At 41.7% G+C, this 22674-nt stretch overlaps 10 protein-coding genes across 10 annotated transcripts; 5 read left to right on the top strand and 5 right to left on the bottom strand.

Moving 5' to 3' along the window:
- Positions 1-119: 119 nt before the first annotated feature.
- On the bottom strand, positions 120-618 carry BBOV_IV006125 (Microsomal signal peptidase 12 kDa subunit (SPC12) family protein). Its single transcript, XM_051767754.1, has 3 exons — positions 558-618; positions 335-481; positions 120-301 (listed from the first exon to the last, which is right to left on the bottom strand). The coding sequence occupies exons 1-3, from the start codon at positions 603-605 to the stop codon at positions 230-232; spliced, it is 267 nt and encodes an 88-aa protein (XP_051623639.1). The 5' UTR covers positions 606-618; the 3' UTR covers positions 120-229.
- On the bottom strand, positions 619-4296 carry BBOV_IV006130 (uncharacterized protein). Its single transcript, XM_051767283.1, has one exon. The coding sequence runs from the start codon at positions 4259-4261 to the stop codon at positions 653-655; it is 3609 nt and encodes a 1202-aa protein (XP_051623273.1). The 5' UTR covers positions 4262-4296; the 3' UTR covers positions 619-652.
- An 846-nt stretch (positions 4297-5142) lies between these two features.
- Positions 5143-9442, top strand: BBOV_IV006150 (Protein kinase domain family protein). The gene has a single exon (XM_001610493.2). It carries the CDS (start codon positions 5168-5170, stop codon positions 9410-9412), a length of 4245 nt encoding a protein of 1414 aa, XP_001610543.1. The 5' UTR covers positions 5143-5167; the 3' UTR covers positions 9413-9442.
- A 92-nt stretch (positions 9443-9534) lies between these two features.
- BBOV_IV006160 (RF-1 domain family protein) lies at positions 9535-10850 on the top strand. Its single transcript, XM_051767757.1, has 8 exons — positions 9535-9871; positions 9909-9959; positions 9994-10052; positions 10088-10166; positions 10202-10360; positions 10395-10459; positions 10497-10605; positions 10642-10850. The coding sequence occupies exons 1-8, from the start codon at positions 9563-9565 to the stop codon at positions 10783-10785; spliced, it is 975 nt and encodes a 324-aa protein (XP_051623274.1). The 5' UTR covers positions 9535-9562; the 3' UTR covers positions 10786-10850.
- Positions 10851-10889: 39 nt separating this feature from the next.
- BBOV_IV006170 (Transcription factor TFIID family protein) lies at positions 10890-12224 on the top strand. The gene is made up of 3 exons (XM_001610495.2): positions 10890-11294; positions 11330-11898; positions 11938-12224. The coding sequence occupies exons 1-3, from the start codon at positions 10910-10912 to the stop codon at positions 12202-12204; spliced, it is 1221 nt and encodes a 406-aa protein (XP_001610545.1). The 5' UTR covers positions 10890-10909; the 3' UTR covers positions 12205-12224.
- BBOV_IV006180 (Ubiquitin-fold modifier-conjugating enzyme 1 family protein) lies at positions 12186-12929 on the top strand. The gene is made up of 4 exons (XM_001610496.2): positions 12186-12412; positions 12448-12511; positions 12550-12717; positions 12752-12929. Exons 1-4 carry the CDS (start codon positions 12216-12218, stop codon positions 12812-12814), a joined length of 492 nt encoding a protein of 163 aa, XP_001610546.1. The 5' UTR covers positions 12186-12215; the 3' UTR covers positions 12815-12929.
- On the bottom strand, positions 12806-14615 carry BBOV_IV006190 (uncharacterized protein). The gene has a single exon (XM_001610497.2). It carries the CDS (start codon positions 14598-14600, stop codon positions 12831-12833), a length of 1770 nt encoding a protein of 589 aa, XP_001610547.2. The 5' UTR covers positions 14601-14615; the 3' UTR covers positions 12806-12830.
- A 19-nt stretch (positions 14616-14634) lies between these two features.
- BBOV_IV006192 (uncharacterized protein) lies at positions 14635-15164 on the bottom strand. Its single transcript, XM_051767578.1, has one exon. The coding sequence runs from the start codon at positions 15142-15144 to the stop codon at positions 14665-14667; it is 480 nt and encodes a 159-aa protein (XP_051623672.1). The 5' UTR covers positions 15145-15164; the 3' UTR covers positions 14635-14664.
- An 88-nt stretch (positions 15165-15252) lies between these two features.
- On the top strand, positions 15253-16796 carry BBOV_IV006194 (putative integral membrane protein). Its single transcript, XM_051767867.1, has 8 exons — positions 15253-15558; positions 15595-15635; positions 15673-15748; positions 15784-16103; positions 16139-16306; positions 16342-16498; positions 16537-16647; positions 16684-16796. The coding sequence occupies exons 1-8, from the start codon at positions 15333-15335 to the stop codon at positions 16713-16715; spliced, it is 1131 nt and encodes a 376-aa protein (XP_051623625.1). The 5' UTR covers positions 15253-15332; the 3' UTR covers positions 16716-16796.
- On the bottom strand, positions 16641-21836 carry BBOV_IV006200 (uncharacterized protein). Its single transcript, XM_001610498.2, has one exon. The coding sequence runs from the start codon at positions 21374-21376 to the stop codon at positions 16712-16714; it is 4665 nt and encodes a 1554-aa protein (XP_001610548.1). The 5' UTR covers positions 21377-21836; the 3' UTR covers positions 16641-16711.
- Positions 21837-22674: the final 838 nt, after the last annotated feature.

Consider the following 22674-nt stretch of genomic DNA (forward strand, 5'->3'; position numbering starts at 1 on the left):
TCGTGGGCCAACATTGAATCCAACCACAGCCACAGTAATACACTATAAAATACACATTTTATAATATACAGTAATTCTATAGTTATCATCTAGGATATAGAATGCAGAAAAAGTAAGAGGTGTATTAACGCAAGTGTTACATTGCTACTCGCAACCACTGACATTCACCGGCAACTTTGTCAAAGCCAATGAAATAGACATTATAGAATATAACTAATAATAATGCGATTTACTTCCTAGAGCTCACAGGCTTCCACTTAATTTGATTTCTGCAGAAAAAAGGCCATCCAGGAGTACATACCTATAGCCATTAGTAATAACACCCAGCACTTACAGCAACACAAATAGCAGTAGTGATCCCAAGACAGAATAGAGTTAATGTGAAATCCTGATGCTGGAAACCAATATAAGTTCCCACGAGCGTGCCCGTGATCAATATGGCATACATCAAAACCTCGCATAACATCTGCCCGTGGAAGTCCTATGGCATTATAAAAACTGATACTTCAATGGACAATAAGTATTACACCCGTGTGTAAAGACAACAGCCAACTTACCACGGTCCCGTTCATGTAATTAAGCAGGCCACTCAAGACATACATCATTAACACAACTATGGAATACTATAACAACTGAAAAGAACTGGCAATATTTATACTGAAGTTGTTCCCCCGGTATTACGGGGATCAAAACCAAGTTTAAGTGAGCCTACAGACTGAGACACACTACCAGGCCTGCGGCCCCAAACACGACTTACACCCTCACGATCAGATAAATAACGCTCTAATCCACCAAGTGCACGATTTCTGTACATCTCACGAGTAGATATAAGCAGTTTATAAGCCTCTTGAGGGGTTTTGGCACCTATCCTGGGAGTTGCCAGTATCTTATCAATGGCCATAGCCATCATCTCAGACTCAGCCAAGCATGAATTCCTTTGCATGTCTACAGCCCGATCCACCATTTTAGAGAGGTCCGGAGGTAAAATGGCGCGAGAGTCAATGGTCCCAGGAAGCTTCCGAAGGGAGCTTTCATCGGGACCCAGACACATGTAGTCCAACTTATCAGGTAATGCTCCCACCGGCGTTCCGGGCGCCATGCGTATTGATGTAGCACCCCTAGAGGACCATAGCATCACCTCATGGTGTAACCGATCCGCTTTGGGAAGTGACACAATGTCCTTTATAAACATGGCAGGAGTGAATATGTAACTATTCTGATCCTTGAGTATAACAAAGAACTCGTTATGCTTATTATCCTCACAGAATCTAGAGATAGTATCCTTCACGCGGTTGCCTATAGTAATTGTTGGAACGAAAATATTATTATCGCGTCCCATCCAGACTAACGTGTATTCAGCGCCGTCAATACCAAGGATACGTGCACCGCTTAAACCTAAGGTCTTGTATACAATGTGGACATCCTTCTGCTTGTATAACAATGTAGAATATATACGAGATCTTAGGTACTCAATGAATTTATCTTCATATTTCTTCTTCCTGTCCAGGCGGTAAAATTCCTCAATGTCAACACCAGCCTCCCTAAGAGCACCTTCCATGGATTCCAAATGTACATGACGCTCCAGCATGTTACGAGCCCTGGGTACCTTCAAATCTGCTGCACGATAGACACCAGGCTCGCTGCGATGTAACTGCCTGGGTGATTCCGAGTGATCGGACACACCGATTTCCCGCTGGTAAGCTATAGGTACCTGAGATTCAGACCTGTAGTCCATATAATTGCCCATAGGCGTTCCCAACGGCGTTTCTGTGTACTTACGACCATGATCATCCATGAATCTCATAAAGGATGATCTGTCCAGGCTTTGTATTAACTCCGGAGTAGCCGTGGGCTCGGATCCCAAAGATTTGCGATAACGATCCATGGATACACCTGGAGATAACCAATGGAAATCCAACATCAAGGGACCCAGCATATAGCGCAATAAGTGGAGTACATAAGTATGCGGAAGCGCAAATATAGAAACACGCTCAGCACCAGAAACCGTATTGCCCAAAGAAAGTGCACGCCGCCGAGCCCAAAGTGGACTGATTTCATTATAACTAGGAAAGTGGTATACATAGTGCTTACCACCGTATATAGCACTGGAGGTCAAAACAATCTTGAACTGCTCCACGTTACTGTAGACGTAAGAAGCAATGTCGGGGTGAGTATTAGTAGTAACTACAGCAACACCCCTACGGAACAATGCCATGTCAGAATGGCCAAATAAAGCAGTGATGTCGTTATCAACATGAGGCATCACAGGCAACATCTCCATGAAGAGGCGCCGGTATATACCAAAAGGTTGCGTCTTTGGACAGCAAATAACAGCAGGGTATATACCATCCTCTATGACACGGTTAATAACCTGAGATACGTGGTTAGACAAATCAGAATTGATCACATGGTCCAAATTCAATAAACGCACCAACTTGGAACCCAAGTGGTTGCTCTTTAAATCTATCAGCTGATCGACAAAGGCCTCTATTGTCATCTTATCACCAGTATCTACCCCTGCAGGACATAAATCAGGGTTGTGAAGTGACTTCCCAGGCAAGTAGCGCTTCGCGTAGTCATAAACACCACGGCTGAAATGAGTCAGCTTGCGCAAAGTGTCGATGCCAGCCTTTGCCAAAAGGTCCTTCATTATAGATTTAGCCATTAACTCAAACTGCGGGTTAAAGGGGTAATTAGTTGGAGACAGATTGGTGATGTCACTTTGAAATAATTGCTGTAAAGACCCAGAAGAACCACTAAGAGTTTTTTCCAGAGTGTCTAAAGCAGTTTTGGCATAACGGAATGGTTGCATGCTATCAAAGGGGTCGAAATTATACCCATTGTAAAATACACGGACCTCAGGAAACTTGCGACCCATGACAAACTGCATGGGACCCACGTACCTACGAAGCCATTGAGCCAAGTTCTGAGGATTGAAGACCTTAGGAGATAATGCAATAACCTGGCATCCAGGACGCAAAGTAGTCACCAAAAAGTCAAATGTGCCGCCGTTCCACTCGAGATCGTCCTGTATTCCATTCAGAACAAAACCGTCCATTATACAAATACGTTTCTGAGGTTCATCCAGCATCAGACGTGATGCCGCTAAATCTGGAGAGAGGTAGGACGAACGCTGCCAATGCAATTGAGATAACAAGGATTCCTTCTGAAGAGGTATGTCATCATCGAGATACGTACGGCTAGGCAAATCAGAATGTGGTATGAAAAAGGAATCCAATAGCGGTTTAAGAATGCCCAAAAATACAGATGCATTCTCATCTGTAACTTCATCATTAGACAGCATAAAATCCATCTTAGGATTACAATTAAGCCGGTTAGCAAACGATTGCCTGATCCTAGAGATAACAGCACAGGGATCACTAAGGTCACTAGTGTTCAAAATGCTGTAAACACGAAATAGTGTGTCAACATCAGCAATGGTCATTAAACTGTTAGGATGGATATTAATACAGCTGGAGTTGAGCATGTTACAACTACCAAGACGATCCCAAAAACGGTCGTAACGATAACCAAAGCCGTGGATGTTCTTTATCCTCCTTAAGACATAAAGTATATGTGGCGCATTGCGAGGTTCACTTGTGTAATTAACCAAACGCTGTACGGTCGAAGATAAAAAATCCAACTTCTCACGACAGTGAGGGACCATTATGCATAAATTGGCAGGAAGAGACTCCTTGGAAAAAGCATGCTCAACCATGGAGTCAACGCTAGCCTCATGGGTCTCAACGGGTAACCCGTTAGAGATATCGCTGTCATCGTCATTAGTGTCAAAAGGAGCTTGATTTGAATCTATTTGAATACCACTAGTAGTTTGGGATAACATAGCATCATCAGATAACCCAGATAGTGACCTTTGGTCATCTGTATCCTCAGATGCGCCATCATTGTAGTACCTTGAACTAGTTTCATATTGATCGGAGTCCGAGGAATAGTTGCCTTCTTGAGCCAATTGACCAAGTTCCTGAACTGTGTCATCATTAGCAGCGCTTAATACAGGCACGCCATTACGTTGTCTAGCCAGTGGCCGTAAAGGAACAGAACTAATATGTACATCATGAAAACCCAAAAAACCATGTGCCAAGCTCACATACAAATGTCTAGGTGCACATTGAAAGGTATGACATCTTCGCACATCAATACAAAATATCAACCACGGAATATGTAACAACCAAAGAATCAAAACGGATAGTCGAATTGAAGATGTGCGTACCAGCACAGAAAAGACCATCCCAGTGACCATTCATACTCCAATGTGTAGATTCCAAGCTCACTGCCATCATAGATAGTATATACACCACTATGAAGCAAGGACGGAAGTGATGGTAATATATAATGAAAAGAATAGAATGAAAGAAATATATAACGAAATGTTGGTAGATGATAAAGTAGGACCCTTATAGGAAGATGTCTAAAATACGCGATGTATCATAGAAATATTCAAGAAAATAACTGGGCCTGCATAGCTCAGTAGGTTAGAGCGTTCGCTTAGTAAGCGAAAGGTCGGTGGTTCGAATCCGCCTGTAGGCTAGTTTTTATAATCACATAATGAAAAAATCCAGTAGATAAATTAACATAGGAATCCTTATCAGATTGTTAATGTCCAAGATCATGAATAAGTAACCGATGTGTAATGGATCCAATTCCCATGTCTTCCTCATGGGTGTCACAGGTGACACCTTTGAACGTAACAATACCAAATCATAACATAGGCATCATCATTGCTTTGCCAAAGGGCTGAAATGGTAATAGAAACCTTTAAAAGTAGTCCCAGGAATCAGTGTTGTAAGGATACCTGCCTTCTATGTGTATCTTAATGTAACACCGCCACCGATATATTAATGTGTCCAGCACCGAGATGTTGCATATATCTTAATATCTAATACCGCCTTTCTGTTTGGCGGCCACGAATTTCCGCAAATCACAAAGGTGTACAGATACTGCATCCACACACTACGAGCCTTGAATTCCGTGACCAGAAGCCAGTCAATATGTTAACCAAATGAAACGACAAAGTAACGCTATGAAATGATCAATGATATTTCGATGGTGGTCCAGAAAGTTGGCCTAGGGTGGCAAAGTAATGAACAGAAGTTAGTCCAAAGTAGACAACCTGTTCCAGATGTATGCACTAACATCCACCTAGAAAATGGAAGACGAAGAGCTGACAGCTGAGTTGCAAGCTCAGCTGGATGAAATACATGCACTGCATTACATCTTCTTCCCAGCTACAGTGCTACAACGAGGAAGGATACCGCAGCATATGCTGGCCGATGATATCTTCCCCGTTGAAGAATATGCATCACTGCTATCGCAACTAACAGTTCGTACTAGTATCGAGCTTAACACACACTCCAGTGATTGTCTTGATGCAGCAAATCTGGTAAAAGTGGGCTTTCGAGTGTCGCCATACCACGGTGATTACTCGCGAAACCTGGAAATGCCACAGAGCTTCATAGAAGTTACATTCCCACCGGAATACCCCCAAAACCCACCAGGATTGTCTATAGTAATGAACATGGCACTGTCACAGACCACAGTACAGGAAGTAGTGCAGCGTATACAAAATGTTATCAGCAATACTGATGACGGAGCATGCGTATTCAATGCCACAATGTGCCTTAACGAAATGCTAGGCGATGTACACGCAAAACTGTACAAGCTGTGGGATGATACAGGTACCGCACTGGCAATTACATTCAGCGAATCCATGCGTGAACAAGTGACGGATAGTGAACGGAAACCAGGATATGGAAATATAGATAAATATACAAAGTCAGGATTTGAATCGCCAATGTACAGTGGTAGACCCGTATATAGCGGGCAACAAAGCGAGAAAACACAATCAGGGAGTATGGATATGAATATTACACCAACAGGGATTAGATCATTTAATGATACCACCATGGTAGAACGAGAAATGTACTCATCAAGCGTTGATATAGCCGGATGGTCACTACAGTCACTGATACAAGCACCGCTGTGGTATGAAGGTGGACTCAAAATGAATGAAGATAACACAAAAGATAATACAGCATATAACCTAAGAAGACAGAGGAGCTATATATCCAGTGAAGAGCAATTGTGGAAGCCATACGGAAGAACTGAGACACCAGGCAACTTGATATCGCAACGGACATGGTCATACGATGAAACACCAGAATTTCAAAATGCTAGCATCGATCATAGTTCGGCACATACCCGCCTTGATATTGATTCCAGCAATAAGCCAGAACACAACGCAGAATGCCAACTAGATCCTGAAACTAGCATGGCAATAACAAGGACCATCACAATGCTAAGCGCAATGACAATGTCAAGCAACATCGAAAGATACAGACAAGATTTTGCAGACGCTATCACAATGACACAAACACCATTCTCAAAGTTCCTAAAAGCAAGGCATGCACTAGACCAGAATATGTATATACTGAGAACATATGAACTACCCAGCTTCTGTGTCCTTAAAACACAGCGAGATATATCCACACCAAAAGAAGAAAGTGAACATTTTAAAATGAGGAGAAATGTAATAGTACAACAACTAGTGGCAACAGTAGCGTCACTAGCACGTTTACAACATAATAGCCTGGGAAGATACTACCACTGCTGGGTAGAAAAGGTACAACAACATGAAAAGGTAAAAGTGCTGATGCAAAGAGCAGAGGCTTTGACCACAGGAACAGCAAATGTAGTAACAACGGAACCCGCAGAACATGAAGCCTTAGAGCTATGGATGCACGACATGCTGCTGAAAGGTAATAACCTAGACGATCCAGGATACATAGAATTCCTACTTGATGAAGCTGTAATCAGACGCAGGTTGTATATACAAATGGAACATTGCGATGGGAAAACATTAAATCGAGTGATACAAACAGATGGACTCTACAAAAATCCACAATTAATATGGACATTCACACGACACCTACTTGATGTACTCGCATATCTACACAGTAACAACGCATACCACCAAGCACTGTCACTAAAAAATGTAATCGTATATTCAAATGCACAAGGAGCTGGAGTCAAAGTATGCGAGTTCGGAGTAGCACGACTACTCAGACAGTTCTGCCATAAGGACTTCTTCTGCCTCCATAACAAGTGTAAATGTAGGGATTACAGTAAACAACTGAGTCGAGAACTGTTTGCATACCACCCGTTGGCGTTCGGTGTAGAGCCTATAGACTACGAAGAAATGGAGAATTGCTCAGATGTTGAGGCACAACAGGAAGATATGTTCGCACTAGGAGTGCTGCTATTCAGAATGTGGCACCCGCCACTAGAGGAAAAACAATTCAAAGAAATGTTCACTACAGTTATTAATACACAAAAATTCCCACCATACTTCTCACATTCGACACCAAACATTATACTGAAAACGATACTGAGGCTAGTTAGCCCAGGACGCAAACCAACAGCAGTTGAACTACTAAGCGAAACATTGGTGCCACCAGTAATGAACAGTGACCTGTACAACCAATACCTAAGAAGACTACAAAACCCAAGCTCAGAAGAAGCAGTGGGTGCACTCAAGTTCATGTTGAAAAGAGGTTGGAAGGCAGATGTTACAAGACTTAGAGCGGATGTACCCATCAAGGAAATTGTTGTCATGGCAGCAGTAATAGAAGGACTTGAAACATTCATGAGAAAAAGATCAGTAATCGTGGAGTCACCACAAGTACTATACCCAGTCACACAAAACACAGAACGTAACGGTATAGTCACAGTATTAGATGAAACGAATACCCTGCTGAAACTACCAAATAACATTATCAAGGCAGTTGAAGAAAACTTGAAGTATATCACCAACAATGAATACAGATTATACTACAGATGCTTCAATGTAACGCAAATATACACTAAACATGGGACTAAAATAGCAGCAATGTATAGTTGCGTGCTACCACCAAGTAAACAACAAATGACATATACACAACTGGGAATTAAAAGAACAAAAGGAGCGATGCCTGTACCAGAAGCGAAACAACGCCAAATAGGTATAGAATGCGATGTTATCAACACCGCTATGGAGTCATTGAAGTCATTGCCATTGGGGGAAAACATAACCATGGTAATACAACTACCACCACTAGTGGTAGTGTTCATCGCATTGGCATTCAGTACCGATATAGAAAAGGCACATCACATATACACTAACCTGGCAATCATGGACGTTAACCAATTTACACTCTCGAAACTACTGAACGACCTAAATGTATGCAATGACACAGTTGATGAAAAACTAGTTGCTACCATGGCAGATATACTAAGACGCAGACAAACATTACCAGAAGCACTACTCCAAATGCAAGCGATAGTGACATCAACCACAAGAAGCTTCGATACCCACTTGGCAGACATGTTCAAAAAAGTAGAAGCACAATTAACCATATTCTTCCCTGATAACTTATGCGCATGCAACTACAGAGTCTGCAACCGTAAGGATCAAACAAACGATAACACAGATATGTTGGCAACCAGTATATACCTAAACCAAGAACAGTACCTCACAGGAATGCTACATCTCCTGGGAATAGCCATCATGATAAAGGATATGCAACCTGAAAACAAAATATATATGGATTTTATAACAGAATCACAAGTAGCCTCGCTTTGCGAAGGATCTATAGATTACCCAATGTTCGCTGGATACATAGAGCAACCAACAAAAAAAATAGTAGTTATTGGAGGTACTGTCATCAATGATGATGGACAGCAACACTGCTACGCAGAGTATATTCTAGAAACATTATGCAATGCCGTTAGACCAAGACCATATGATGTGGATTCCAATGATAACAAGGGAATCCAAGTGGTAGATGTGGTCATCACTTCATGTAGCGTCAAACTATTGCCAGCAGCCATGGCACTGGCAAACAGATTGATAGACACAGGACTCAGCTGCGATTGCAGAGCACTTCCGCTTATACATACAGACCATTTCAACGATAGAATCAAAAGAGCGGGGAGCGTAAAAATGAGAGTACATCTACAGTCAAGTGGTACCACGACGCCAAATGTGACTGTAAATGACCAAGGAACAATATCAAACAACGAAATGGTTACATCAGATTCGTGGCATGATGATAGAGAATGGGACGATACAGGAGATTTGCAACCAATGGATACATGGCAATCAAAACTTGATGTAACAAATAAAAAGAATAAAGGAAATATACCAAACGCAGATTATGAACTAATTAACGATACAAAAAAACAAACCAGCGGAACAATTGAATATGAAGATGATAAGATGTTTACAGGAATATCGTTCCAAGTGGAACCGCTAAAGGATAAATATGGACATACCAGGAAGATAGACAGCCTACCAACACTAGTGAGATATTTAAAGTCGCTGTTATCACGAGATAATAAAACAACTAACGAATAAAACGCAAAGCTACTTTAATGTAGTTACAACTAACAACAGTACACCAAAACAAGCAATACCGCCAGTTACAGCGGTGCCAATGTGCCACATAACAAACAACAGAGTTGTCATAAAACAACATCAGAAACACTTATATTGAAACAAATATAAATGTATCAATGTATATGTGTACTGCTTCTCGCTTGGAATCTATTGTGTGTAACAACGACACGACATGAAATAGTCATACCATTCAAGCACTTAAATCATAGTGTAATAGCTATATGGGCATCAACACAACTAGTACATGCCCTGAGGTACCAAGAAGGTCGTAGAAGGTATACCGTGTCATTCGTGCAACCAGTGATACGTCGATGTCTACAACAACGACTTAGCGCAACCAACGCACAAGTGGTAGTGGAAATACGCCCAGGAGTAGGTGGCACCGAAGCTAATACATGGGCACAGGAACTAGCAAAGGTAAGTAAATATGATATATGGACCATAAATAACACAGGCTTTCAAAAAATTCTGTCAAAATAAAAAGTGTAATGTAAAAGAAGAGAATGTAAGATTCTAGTAGTACATAGATATCCACGCAGATAGGGAGTATTATAATACTACACATACAAGGTGATGATGATAAATTCAGAGAAAATGGGTAAGATATTGCAATATATGATACTGAAGCAACAGATGCACCGGCCTAGAAGAAAGATTTCTGCGTGAAGCTGGAATACACCAAGTCAAACGAGTACCAACAAGTGAAAAGGCAGTAAGTATACAGATTTATCTAGATAGAATATATAGGGAAGAATGCACTCATCAACAGCTACAGTAGCAGTACTGCCAACAGAATTAACAAAAGCTAAATACGAAGATATACTGGCCAAAATAGTCATAGACCCACGAGATATAGAATGGAAAACATGTAGATCAAGCGGAGCAGGAGGACAAAATGTCAATAAGGTAGTAGAAAACAATCTATGTAACCACGAAACAGGTAGAAACAGCAGCCGCATTAACGCATAAACCTACGGGAATTAGAATAGAATCACAAGAAGAAAGGTATGTATGAACAAGTCATAATATGAAACACAAACAGAACACAAAGCAAAAATAAAGAAATCGCATTGGAAAAATTAAAAATACAACTAGCAAAAGATATAGAATCTGATGTTCGCCACGACGCACAAAATAGAAGAAAGGAACAGGTAAAGGCAATAGAGATGAACTACATCTGCACACAGATTAAAGGGTCAAAACGATCAGAAAGATTGAAAACATACTTCTTCAATACACACCAAATCATCAACGATAGATGCGGGTGTAAATACAATCTCAACGATTTTCTAAAATTCAAACTCGAAAAAGTAGATTGTGACCACTACTGATGTGTAGAGTGCAGATTCCACAATACTCAAGCACACCTAAATATGCTGACGCATAATATAGCGAAACCCATCTAAAATATAGCTGTATATTGCATAAAAGTGGTATAAATACACATATACACAGATGATAGGAACGCCGACATCAATGAACTTCCACGATGTATATCCCAGCGAAACAGATATATATAATACATTAGACGAAACTAGCGCTATATATGTGCATAACGTTACAGCATGTGCGGATCTAGGAGTGTCATTGAACCTGGATGAAGTGGCAAAACAACTTGGAAATGTAATATACGACCCGCAGGAGTTCTCCTGCGCAAGGGTCGACATTAGAGTAGCATTACACCTAAGTGAAGATACGAATTTACCAGATTCAAGAAACTACCCAGGTATAGAACATATACCAGTAAGAAATACAAAAAAGGCAAGCATACTGCCAGGAATCATCGCAAAAAGATTTCCAGAACTGGCATACAGTTATAGTGAAAGATACAGTGAAATAGGTAAATAAACATCAATATGATACAGATATATACAGACAAATACAATGTCGTGAAAGCATCAATATTCAGCAACGGAAAACTGTCACTAACAGGTGGAAAGAGCATCATATCAGTGGCAGTGGCACTGTGGAAATTATGTAAAGCAATCAAAAAAAGAATCAACAAAAAAGCAAGAATAATAAACTTCTACATCACAAATATACTGGCGGTGTACCAGTACCCTTCACCAATTGTACTGCAGACGTTCGTAAAACGATGCAAAGGATCCACATACGACCCTTCAAGGTTCGCAGGAGTGCGTTTTAGAATGCCCATCAAGGCTCCAGTGGTCATGTACGACATAGTAACACTGCTGAAACCAATGTATGGAAATCAAAATACCAACACATATACACAAGAAGACAACCAAAAGGATACAATAGAAACAGATAGCAGCGACAGCTTTGAGGAAATGGATAATGAAGTGTCACCCGAAAAACAAGCACCAGTAATACAACAAACTATACGAAGACCAACAGTGAACAACACACCAACCATAAATAGACCACTCAAAGGAAATATAAGGCACTTCATCACAACAGCATTGCAAAATAATAAACGAACGGTAAGAATATATATTGACACTAAGTGATGATAACCATAGATACACCAGGGGAAAGCAACAGTACCTAACACGCAACAAAAGAAAAAAAAAGTAATAGACGAAGCACCAGTCAATAGAGTATGGTCTAATGAAAATAATAATCAGTCATTAGAAGGAGAAGGAACCAAGGAAGAAGCAATAACCATAAATGTGTACACTAGCGGGAACGTACTATTTACAGGTGCACGATCAATAGCAAGTATCCAGCAGGGACTGTCACACATATACCCATTCCTAAAGGCATCAGTAGCGGATATACCAATCTAATCGTTAAAGAAATGACAGAAGAACGTAACACACAAACGAACACAGAAGGAATCCTGCAGTGCTCAACAAATGCGGGACCAGTAGATGCACCAGCAGAATGGGAACAAAGACTAAACGAAGAGTTTAACGCACTTATACAATACGTAGAAGAAAATAAAGCCAATGATACAGAATGGTTCACCATAGACTGTGATGATAAGGGTACAAAGTAAGTGGGAAATATACTGGATATAATATATAAAGGTGGTTCGGAGAATGCTGGCACGTACATAACATGAAAACGTACAAATTTCGACTGGAAATAAACGTAAGTTTGGAGAATAACCACTTAGTCATCACGTATAGATACCAGCGGCTTACCCAAATGCGCCACCGGATATAGTACTACCAGACCTCGATGGAAAAACAGCTAAAATGTACAGAGGAGGAAGTATATGTCTAGACGCGCACTTCGCACCGCTGTGGCAAAAAAACGTGCCAAAATATGGAATAACACATGGACTGGCACTAGGGGTAAGTTGTATAAAGCAATTATAACGACGTGTAGCTGGCACCATGGCTCGCAAGCGAAGTGCCACAATTAGTGGCAGTAGGAGTATTGGCACCGTAATGCTAAATAGTATGATTTATAACATGATGTCAACATCGCACGCAAAACTATCTATACGCTCACCCAAAGCAACGTGTGAACTTATGAGGCGTGATGTAGCAATTACCGAACTATCGGCCCCGTAGCCAGAATCGAGTAACGCATCTGAGGAAACATCAGGTCTTGAATCTAACGCTCGTATAGCATCGCCCAAAGTCAAATGGAGACGCCGTAACACCGAAAGCAAATGATCCAGAAACCCAGTGCTACCTATGGACATGTTAAAACGATTATTCATAATATAAGCCAATGAATTTATGTCCTCCATGGAATCAACGTTAGTCACGTTGAGTAGCGATATGTCATCCAGTTTATAAACCCAACGACAAACATCAGAGTCCGTAGAGGTAACATGAGATTCACCCAGGAAGTCACCCCTAAGATTGTCAATAAGGACTAAGAGGCTAGTACATAGCCTGTCTAAAGAATCAACCTGGGTTGATATAACACCAGGGGATACACAATCTAAAAGTGACATGTGCAGACACCAAAATGGAATGTAACAACAGCCTTTGGGCAATAATTGTAACAAATCCAAAACATGGTCAATAGATACATCCTTGGTAATCAAACATGTTGCGATATAAGGCAAATAGAGAGTACACAAATCCGAATTTAACATGCCCAAAGCATCCAAAACTTCTAGGCTACCAATGAGGCTACGTAGAGATGCCGTGTCCAAACAAACTGATAGTAGCCGAGTAATGACCTGCTCTGCATTCTCTGGTAATAACAACTCCCCGTCATGATCAGGAAGCACAATATATGAATCTACACAAAGCTCGTTTAACCTAGTAGCAAGGATACCAGCATCAGATGGTTCCAGTTGAACAACACCGGGAAGATGAACACTACTGTCATGAAGTAAAATCACAGCACGTAACAACGAGCTCAAAGAAAACAAACTGGCGTTAGATAGCTGTGTTTTAACCAGGACGCATATCTTACTGAGAAGCTCAGTAAATGATTCAGGCTGCCAGCGATGTAAAGTGAAGCCAGCCTCTATGACACATGAGATATACATGCGACTGGAATGGAAACGAGTATTGACAGCTTCAAAATATGGATATATCTGGCGGTACACAGACTGGACGCGACTAGGTAGCTTCTGAACATCTGATTCGTGAGAACGAGACCTGATCCCAAATGATTCAGATGATGTCATGACCTTAGACAAACCATCCCGTAAACGAATAACAGTATCAGTAAACGTATTAGACCAAGTAGTAAAAACAGGATAACGATCTCCAATCGTGTTAAACAGTATTAAACACGATCGGAACTGCTCAGCCGTCATCTTAGGTAACAATGAAACCAGCCGATAGTGACATGCCATAAGCAAACTAGTCAAATCCATGTGATTCACATTGAACCACCGAGAATAAGGATGGATGTACAAAGACATAGTGTAGCATAATAACAATAACTCATCAATACCAAAATTGGATATGTTACCCAAGATATAGTCCTTGCGATGGTAAAGATCATGCAAACTACCCTGATTTTGACATATACGGTAGCATAAAACACAAATACCACGTATACTGTCATCAGCAACCAATGTTAAGTCAGGCATAACCCTGGACTTCCATGGTTGAGTGCTATGTGAAACTTTCCAAAAACCTGCAACATTGAGAGATGTAATCCTAGAAAGATCGTGAATAGTACCATAGACATCAGGGCTTTTGACCAAACCCACACGTTGTAATAACAACGGTAACAAAGGTTTTAACCGATCTGAATACATTCTACCTTTACAACAATTAGACTGATCACCACGTTACTAGTAGAAAGACAATGTAAGACAGACCTTATCTGCCAGAATTTCTAGGGGTAGTTACAATACGGTTCACATCAAAGCTGTAGGCATTGTTGCCACGAGGATAAGGAACCAGACGCTTCAATGTTACATACTGTACACCCTTATATTGTTGCAAAAATTGAACGTGACCCATCTTCTGAGGATCAGATTGATTACCAGATACGTTACGAGGAAATGGAGGCAAAGTTACATTCACATTCGGAGGATAGGGAGCACGAAGACGAAATAATCCATTCCCGCAAAGTGATAAACGAAACTCTCGAGCACGTAGCTTGCGATTAGGAAGACGACGACGGTTCGCTAACAAGTCACCAGGAACAACCTGACGGTAAATAGAAGAATCACCATCAACAATTGAATAGTGAGTACTCTGAACGTGACGCTTCTTAGCCCAGTGACGTATCCAACGACGAGCACCAAAAAACATAAATAGCCCCCGAGAATATATGTTATAGAGCTCGAAGCTCATGTTATTAGGTAAACTGACGCAACCAGGAAAATTAAACTGTAGGGTATCAACACTATTGAATAGAGCACACCTGTCTACCTCCAGACACGCGCTCGATTATATATATAACATCTATTTTAATCAACACATTTAAACGTTGTCAAACAAATATAATATAAAAGCAGATCATGTATTGAGGTGTGCAAAGAATGGAAGTACAAAAGGATGATACGCAGGGCAATGGAAATGCCAACACACAAAATGTAACAAACTGCTCACCAGCCGCAGCAGTAATGTCGTTCATTCAAAATGCAGCGTATATGCTGCTAGGAGAAGATGAAGAAACAGTGGTTACCACTGGAAAAAAAGATAAGAAGAACAAAACACACAAAGTAGTGTTCTCAAAAAGATTCATCAGAGTAACGTCGATATTCGGTAGGTAATATACACCCATAGACATACCGACGTCAGGGGTACTCATCCTTAGTCTATTCATTGCAGGATTAATAAAAGTAAGCAAAACCATAAAGCAGTGTCACCATGATACAGATCCTTGGTATAGGACCAGCACCGAAATTACCAGGATTCACGTATGTGAACGTATCAAGGGTCTCAGTACTTAAAGGTAGGTGAATAGTCTTATGTATCATCTATATATAGCTTCAATGGCACAAAGAGGACCAAGAATAGTATACTGCACCAATGTTAAAATGCCACCCGAAACATTCCGAATCGCATCACTCGCAGTAAAATCATTGCCAACATGGATTAATCGCTTCGCACTCGACTGTAGTGCTAAATTGCCGTCCGGAAGAACGGCTTACCAAAGATTTGAACTGGATCCAACGTCCACAATCATGTTTGTACAAGCACACGGTAAAAAAGCAGTACCACTCACGGAATACATTATCAAAAACCCACAGCAATTCTTTCAGAGGGTAGTAAATACAGCAACGTACGCACTCAAAAGAGTAGATGATGTAAGTGCAACGTTAGTCCCAGACACAATACACAGGTTGAGGCATTCAACAAGAACGTCAAGGAACATAAACTAGTAGTGGTTACCGATGCACGCAGACTTAACCCTTATAACCCAGATCATACAGTGACAATATCTAGGGTGATTGACACGAACAGACTCTATGATATGACCACATGGATAGTCAATGACACAGTGCATGAGGTAAGAGCAATATAATGACCATACAACATACACAGCTCAATTTTATCGATGAAGAAGTCTCAAAGGGACATGGATTCACCATGCACTGCATAGTGCCATACAGAGGGAAATATATACTGGGGACTAGCACAGTACCGCCCTTCGGGAAAGCAATGGAAACATTCATAAGGCAGTGTGCCAAAGTAGTACAACGTAAGTAAACAAAGAATACTTAAGCATAACCGACGCAGCTAGCCGAGATTTTAGAATTATCGAACATATGCCGCAATTGGAAGTGAAAACCGCCAAGACTAACACAAAACAACAAGAGAAACATGAAGAAAAACATGAGCATAAAAAAGGTAAGGATCTAGCAACTTCAAATAAAGAAGTTACAGAAGAAGATGAAGAAGAAGTCTTGCAACTCTAGGCCAGAACTTTATCCGTAATAGCGGATAAAGACTCCACGTCCTCGTCCCACTTAACAACCGAGACGAACTTGTAACGAACTTGCTTGTCCTTAAATTCGCAGTACTCAGTGTCAGTTATACGACCTATCAGAGTCTTAGAGGGCCTACGAGGTTTCCGCGATGGTTCAACGCCAACACGACGTTGATCAACATTGGCGGAGCGAACACCCACAGGAGATTCGCCACGAGAATTGCGAGGACGCTTCTCGCTACCCTTACGACGATGGCCGCCAGGAGCAAAAGCAAAGGCTTCCAAATCGTCGTCAGATACGTGACTCATGAATTTACCTGCAAGCAAGTCGTGCTGACCCAAAATGTCAAAGCAAGAAATCCAGTCCTCACCCTTACCGGGAGATGTACCTCCTTTAGTAACTGGTAATGGAGTAGATTTGGGGATCTGAGTAGCAGCGGTGGGTGAAGGAACAGATGGTGATGGTTTACCAACAAGAAATGCACACCAACCGCGCAATAAAACTTCCTCTATGCTGCGAGGATCAAAATGCTCACGTGAACTTGAATAAGCATCATGATATAAATCCATATCAATTGTAGTCTCCCTGGCGCGACGAGTAGAAGTCAAAAACTGCGCCAATTTATTTATGAAACCACCCTTAACACCACCGTTTCGTGGTATCGCATTCGTGAGGGGGGGGTGACTAGAACGGGGGCAAGAGAATGATACATCGTCGTCGCAGTTCCAAGATGCGGAAAATTCACGAATCAAACGCCAGCGACATTTAGCAAGGCCTTGAAACAACTTAATGACACCTTCGGTGGACTCCAGGTCACTAAATACCGAGGTGTAACGTGCAGAAGAAATAGGGACTTTCCCAACGGAAGGAACTAACGACGGTGACTTGAGTTCAGAAAAGTCAATACCAGAACCAGATCGGTGGGCGATGCTCCGCATCTCCTTTAAACCATGCCTGGGAACAGTAGACTTGTCCGAACTACCTTCATTCCTAGAGCGATTATCAACTGTAGATTCACTGTTTAAATCATCTAGCTGGTCAGCAGCAGTGTCAGATATAGCATCCACGTCAACAGTAGCAGCCACTGTGTTGTCAAAATCAATAGTAACACACGAACTTAAAGGTGTTACCTCACGGTAAGATGGTAGAGTCATATTAGCAACGGATTTCATAACACCGTCACGAGCGTATATAGCACCGCCACATGTAGTGCACGGTGGCATCTCAGGAATGTGAATTGATAAAGTGGGCTCACTTGAATCCACACTGTCAACTTTTAGCCCATCCAAAATCATCCATAGACTTATAGTGCTAGTACATCCAAACAAACGATTGATTAACGATATGCGACAGCGAGCTACACCAGCGCAAGACTCATTAACAACGTCACGTGTAGTCAACTCACGAGTAGCAGCCTTTTGACTGCGAGTCAATGAAATGACTTCAGTACGACCTGACAAAGCATCCGTCCCAGGACTAGTGTAATGAGGAACAGGATGAACATCACCAGACGTACGACCAAAAACACGAATGTTCCATATACCAGCACACAAAGCCATGTAATTCAAATCCGGATGCAAAAACGCAATGAGACGAGTGATATCCTGTAAAATATCAATACCACGGTTAAATGGGAACATCATCAAACATTGCTTTGGCTCAAAAAACCATCTACTACCAACGGTAGACCTAGCCGAAGGATCAATGAAAACCTCAGTAGATGACAAAGTACGCGGAACAACCCAGACAGAATGCTGAAAAATAGTACTGCTGGAACCAATATACCGAGATGATCCACAGTCAAAGTGCGATTGCAAATCATAATTCAACTTGTATCCTTTAATAGACGAAACATCCAGTGTCACGTCACTGCGGTCGTAAATAGAACAGAGGACTACCCTTTTAGGGCGAAGTGTGTGATCTCTCGAACAACGACCCTCAAAAACGCGCAAACTGTAACCGTTGCAATGGCAAGTGGGAATGATAGGAGATGATACATCAAGTGAGTCAACAGCCAACAAGTCAACTTCACTAATAGAAGATGTACTGAATGTAAAGCCACTTTGGGCCGAGGAACTAACGGAATCCCTGTATGGCAAACCGTCGTTAGGTGATAAATTGCCCTCATCATCTTTAATGATGTCGTCACCACTTAAACTGCCGGTGTCAACGGAAACTGAACAGTGAGTATCATCACGGATACCTGTAAGAACCATTTTGTCGCTCACAGAAGTTGATTTTATGCCTAAACCTTGCGATTTCACAGAGTCTTCCGCTTTAAGGAGACCTGATGACGGAGGCTGAAACTCAAATAATGTCTCTTCATGAGGAGGCTTGACGGGCGCGCAACAACGGTTATTGTCATCATAAATAATGTTAACCACAACGCGATCAACGTAACCCCCAACTGTAGGATCGAAAACGCTAATGCACGAACCTATATAAATGTCACTCTCTACGTCAAAGGGACGAGGTAAAATGCGCCAATGTGCTTTCTCCAGTTTAGTCAAAGGCACATTGGGAGGTACGAAATTACGCATCATATACATACGGTCAGATAAAACAAGTCGGCCAGTCTCTTTCACATCTGTGGTGTCAACACCAACAATCAGCATACCAGCAGATACCGATTTTACAGTACCTACTGTCCAATACATTTGACTTTGTTGCCTCATTGGAAGAACCTGTAAACGAAGACCCTCCTTTAAAGTGGTCGGTAAATGAGTAATTACAGGCCATGGTGTGGAATCCATAGGTGTGAACAGCTCGAATTGAACGTGCATGTTGCGACGGTCGCCCTTGTCAAAAGGAAGGCTCAACGTCTCACTGAAGCTAACACGCTTGCGGTCAATGACACCACACACGTAGCGAGGGAAATGAGATTCACCACCAGCACGATATCGAGAAGCAAGCTCATCAAGCATACGTATGACACGGCGATTGAAACCAACGCTTCTGGTGGGACCAGAAGATGAAGGCATAGCCGAAGCTGTTTCTCCGTCAAAATGAAGAGTTGTGTCATTAAAACGCTCATCTGATACCAATGGGTGCTTGCGATCAAGTTCCTCTATTAACCCATGTATGGCCTCAGTGCCAGCCTTGTCATTCATTTGACCACTGGAAACAGCATCCGATATGCGTAAAGCCTTACGTATGGCACCAGCGTTGTTATGACGCATTACACGACGAACCACCTCCATCTCAGGATGACGATAAAGTGCCGATAATTGAGACATATGACGACGCAAAGCAGATAAGTTAATAAAGGCCAACAGACGACCATAAGGACTCAATGTACCAAAGTTACTATCTTGCTGCAAAAGCTCAAGCATAAATTTCTCAATGGTGCCAAGACTCGCAATGTCAGAACTAGTGTAAAGAGATTCATGAACATGACGCAAATGACGCACCTTGGCATTCACGTCATCATCACTATCAAGCTGGTCAGATATAATATATGAGCTTCCATGCCCATCCGTAGGGAATGAATTAGTAAAATCGGTAAAAAGACTAACTATGTTAGACCCAAGGTCAGCTGAGTCATCAGACCATCTAGGCTCATCGGGCATCCATTCGATAATGGAAGGAGCTTCTTCCAAGTCATGGTCTGATTCTACCACCGGATCATCAAGATACACAGCATCAGCGTCATCTTCTCTAGGCTCTGTAAAACTAGGTTGAACAAATAAACCACGTAGCTTCGATAGGGTCTCACTATCCTCCCTAAAGTAGGAACTGTAATCATGGAATTTATGCGATAAAGGATTGGCAGTGCTCTGCCTCGAAGATGAAGATTCCGAATGGTTACTAGGCACAGAAGCACTTACAGAAGGACGATTGACAGGTTTGTTCTCTGGGCGATTACCCTCCTCATGTGGTGGGAGGCGAGAAGTGGGAGCTTTCTGGGCATTTTGAGACCGTAAAAAGTCTAATAAATCTGCATCGAGATTTTCAATCTCTTTAGCAGCACTGCGATCTGAATCTGGATGGGTCAACTCAGGAACGTTCTTGGGTGACGTGGAATCGTGCCCTTCATTGGGACATGAACGGGAAGAATTAGGGGCACTACTTTCACATTCTGATAACATCTTAAGAGCTTCCTCAGGAGATAACCCAAAATTATTAGACTGCACCACACAAACGCCCATACTACTGGATCGTGCATTACCAGAAAGTGCTGATCTATACGAATCCGATGAAACATCAACAGCCGAACGGGCACTAATCGATCTGTTACACGAAGATCCAAAAGAAGATGCATCATCTGCAACCTTATTGTCGGGAGTACGAGCATTACCAGTAACATGCCCAGTGTTGAGCAATGGTAAAACTGCCGTCTCCTGTCCTAAAGATGCCATCTTCTTGTTGAATAGTGCTAACATGCCCTCCGTAGCATCCGACGATGTAGGGTCCGACTTTTCGAAAATGTCGGGTGCACCACAATTTAGTGTTCCGGAAAGTGTAAAATCGGGGGGTTGGTTATCAGCATGCGAATTATGGGGTTGTGGGAAACCTGAATTTGGAGAGGAAGGAAGGGACGAACGAGGATCACCCTTGCTCCCACAAGACTCAGCCTCCAAAGCCGCAATAGGGCCTCCTAACGAAGAGTCCGTAGCTGATGCTGTCACCAATGACCCGTGATCTAGCATACTCACCCACCAAAGGGGTAAAGAAAATCAGATATAGACACGTATCAACACTATATAGACACTCCTAGACATGAAAAGCAACTTGAACAACACCTTGATGCGACGATGATAGCCTACGGGCAACACAAACAAACGACCACATTTACAACGTCACACAGAGAAGTTAGCCGCAAATAAACCACCAATAACTTAAATAATCCAAAGAAGGCACGTAAATTTATCACACACACAAAGATGAACGAGGTTCCAATGAGAAGTAGACAACATAAGCGTACCTTGATGAAATGTGACTCACGTTAGTAGACAGTAAACAGCCGTGGCGCCGCCTTGCGACGCGCCAAAATAAAATAACCGAACCTCAACAATGTAAAATACCTAGATCTGTGTGATAAAAATAAATATAAAATATGGAAGCCATCGCAACGGCCAATCACAGCACAGCTACGATGCCGCCATTAACGCGTAAAGGAGACCAGTAAACGGTCATCCTAAAGCTATCTACTGACCAAATTAGAACTTTATAAGACACAAGGAAAGGACACACCCCTACGTTACCAATTTTGCAAACACCATAAAAGGGAGGCTAAAAGAACAACACTACAATTAACGGGCGGAACGTGGTGGAGGGACAAATTTAAGTTGCATTTTCTAATGCAATATAGCAAGTCAGAAGTGAAGCTACGTCATTAGAAACATCGGGAAGAAGCTTATAAAGTGTGATCCGACCCAAAAAAGGCCACTGAATGAATCAAGGAGATATGGATTTATTTTGTAATCGGATAAGTGACACTTACTGCAAACCACGCCAAATAGAAGGCAAAAGAGTGTACAAGTAATAGACATTAGACAGCGCTCCACTCCCAAACTTATATAGTCAGAATTCGTAACACTACATTCTAATGTTACATGCGCCGGGGAATTTTGAAAACGTTATCGAAAAAAAATAAGAAAAGAGACAAAACAAGTATATCCAACATAATCCAAATATAAACTTCCAAAACATCACCAATGTATAAAAAAGCTTACCCAGCTCTTAAGCAACAATGGGACAAATGTGGGAACAGTAGCCGTCACTGAACGGCTTCAATCCTTAAATTAGACCACAACTTATATGACATAGATTCTCTCCAGCAATCCGAAACATAGGTCAACGGGAATTTATGGCACCGTAGATCCCTGTAAAGAACAAGGGACCACCAAGATTAATGAAACCGTACAAACTCCAAGTTAGGGACCAGTTGCTACACAATTATAACCAAAATCGATGTTAAATGCCTAACGCATCCTACACGACTTGT

Source organism: Babesia bovis (genome assembly GCF_000165395.2).
Source record: "Babesia bovis T2Bo chromosome 4 map unlocalized Chr4_1, whole genome shotgun sequence".
NCBI classification, from domain to species: Eukaryota; Apicomplexa; class Aconoidasida; order Piroplasmida; family Babesiidae; genus Babesia; species Babesia bovis.

What these genes read in the sequence shown, in the direction of transcription:
- BBOV_IV006170 (XM_001610495.2), top strand. Translation starts at nt 10,910, where the DNA reads ATGATAGGAACGCCGACATCAATGAACTTCCACGATGTATATCCCAGC. An exon ending in TGAAAGATACAGTGAAATAG is followed by an intron (nt 11,295 to 11,329) that starts GTAAATAAACAT and finishes AGATATATACAG; the next exon opens with ACAAATACAATGTCGTGAAA. An exon ending in TGCAAAATAATAAACGAACG is followed by an intron (nt 11,899 to 11,937) that starts GTAAGAATATAT and finishes TGATAACCATAG; the next exon opens with ATACACCAGGGGAAAGCAAC.
- BBOV_IV006192 (XM_051767578.1), bottom strand. Translation starts at nt 15,144, where the DNA reads ATGAGCTTCGAGCTCTATAACATATATTCTCGGGGGCTATTTATGTTT.
- BBOV_IV006194 (XM_051767867.1), top strand. Translation starts at nt 15,333, where the DNA reads ATGGAAGTACAAAAGGATGATACGCAGGGCAATGGAAATGCCAACACA. An exon ending in CAGAGTAACGTCGATATTCG is followed by an intron (nt 15,559 to 15,594) that starts GTAGGTAATATA and finishes TACCGACGTCAG; the next exon opens with GGGTACTCATCCTTAGTCTA. An exon ending in AAGGGTCTCAGTACTTAAAG is followed by an intron (nt 15,749 to 15,783) that starts GTAGGTGAATAG and finishes ATCTATATATAG; the next exon opens with CTTCAATGGCACAAAGAGGA.
- BBOV_IV006180 (XM_001610496.2), top strand. Translation starts at nt 12,216, where the DNA reads ATGACAGAAGAACGTAACACACAAACGAACACAGAAGGAATCCTGCAG. An exon ending in TGTGATGATAAGGGTACAAA is followed by an intron (nt 12,413 to 12,447) that starts GTAAGTGGGAAA and finishes TAATATATAAAG; the next exon opens with GTGGTTCGGAGAATGCTGGC. An exon ending in AATTTCGACTGGAAATAAAC is followed by an intron (nt 12,512 to 12,549) that starts GTAAGTTTGGAG and finishes CATCACGTATAG; the next exon opens with ATACCAGCGGCTTACCCAAA.
- BBOV_IV006125 (XM_051767754.1), bottom strand. Translation starts at nt 605, where the DNA reads ATGATGTATGTCTTGAGTGGCCTGCTTAATTACATGAACGGGACCGTG. An exon ending in ATTACATGAACGGGACCGTG is followed by an intron (nt 482 to 557) that starts GTAAGTTGGCTG and finishes ATAATGCCATAG; the next exon opens with GACTTCCACGGGCAGATGTT. An exon ending in CTACTGCTATTTGTGTTGCT is followed by an intron (nt 302 to 334) that starts GTAAGTGCTGGG and finishes TAATGGCTATAG; the next exon opens with GTATGTACTCCTGGATGGCC.
- BBOV_IV006150 (XM_001610493.2), top strand. Translation starts at nt 5,168, where the DNA reads ATGGAAGACGAAGAGCTGACAGCTGAGTTGCAAGCTCAGCTGGATGAA.
- BBOV_IV006200 (XM_001610498.2), bottom strand. Translation starts at nt 21,376, where the DNA reads ATGCTAGATCACGGGTCATTGGTGACAGCATCAGCTACGGACTCTTCG.
- BBOV_IV006160 (XM_051767757.1), top strand. Translation starts at nt 9,563, where the DNA reads ATGTATCAATGTATATGTGTACTGCTTCTCGCTTGGAATCTATTGTGT. An exon ending in GAGGACAAAATGTCAATAAG is followed by an intron (nt 10,361 to 10,394) that starts GTAGTAGAAAAC and finishes ACCACGAAACAG; the next exon opens with GTAGAAACAGCAGCCGCATT. An exon ending in AAAATAGAAGAAAGGAACAG is followed by an intron (nt 10,606 to 10,641) that starts GTAAAGGCAATA and finishes ATCTGCACACAG; the next exon opens with ATTAAAGGGTCAAAACGATC.
- BBOV_IV006130 (XM_051767283.1), bottom strand. Translation starts at nt 4,261, where the DNA reads ATGGTCACTGGGATGGTCTTTTCTGTGCTGGTACGCACATCTTCAATT.
- BBOV_IV006190 (XM_001610497.2), bottom strand. Translation starts at nt 14,600, where the DNA reads ATGTATTCAGATCGGTTAAAACCTTTGTTACCGTTGTTATTACAACGT.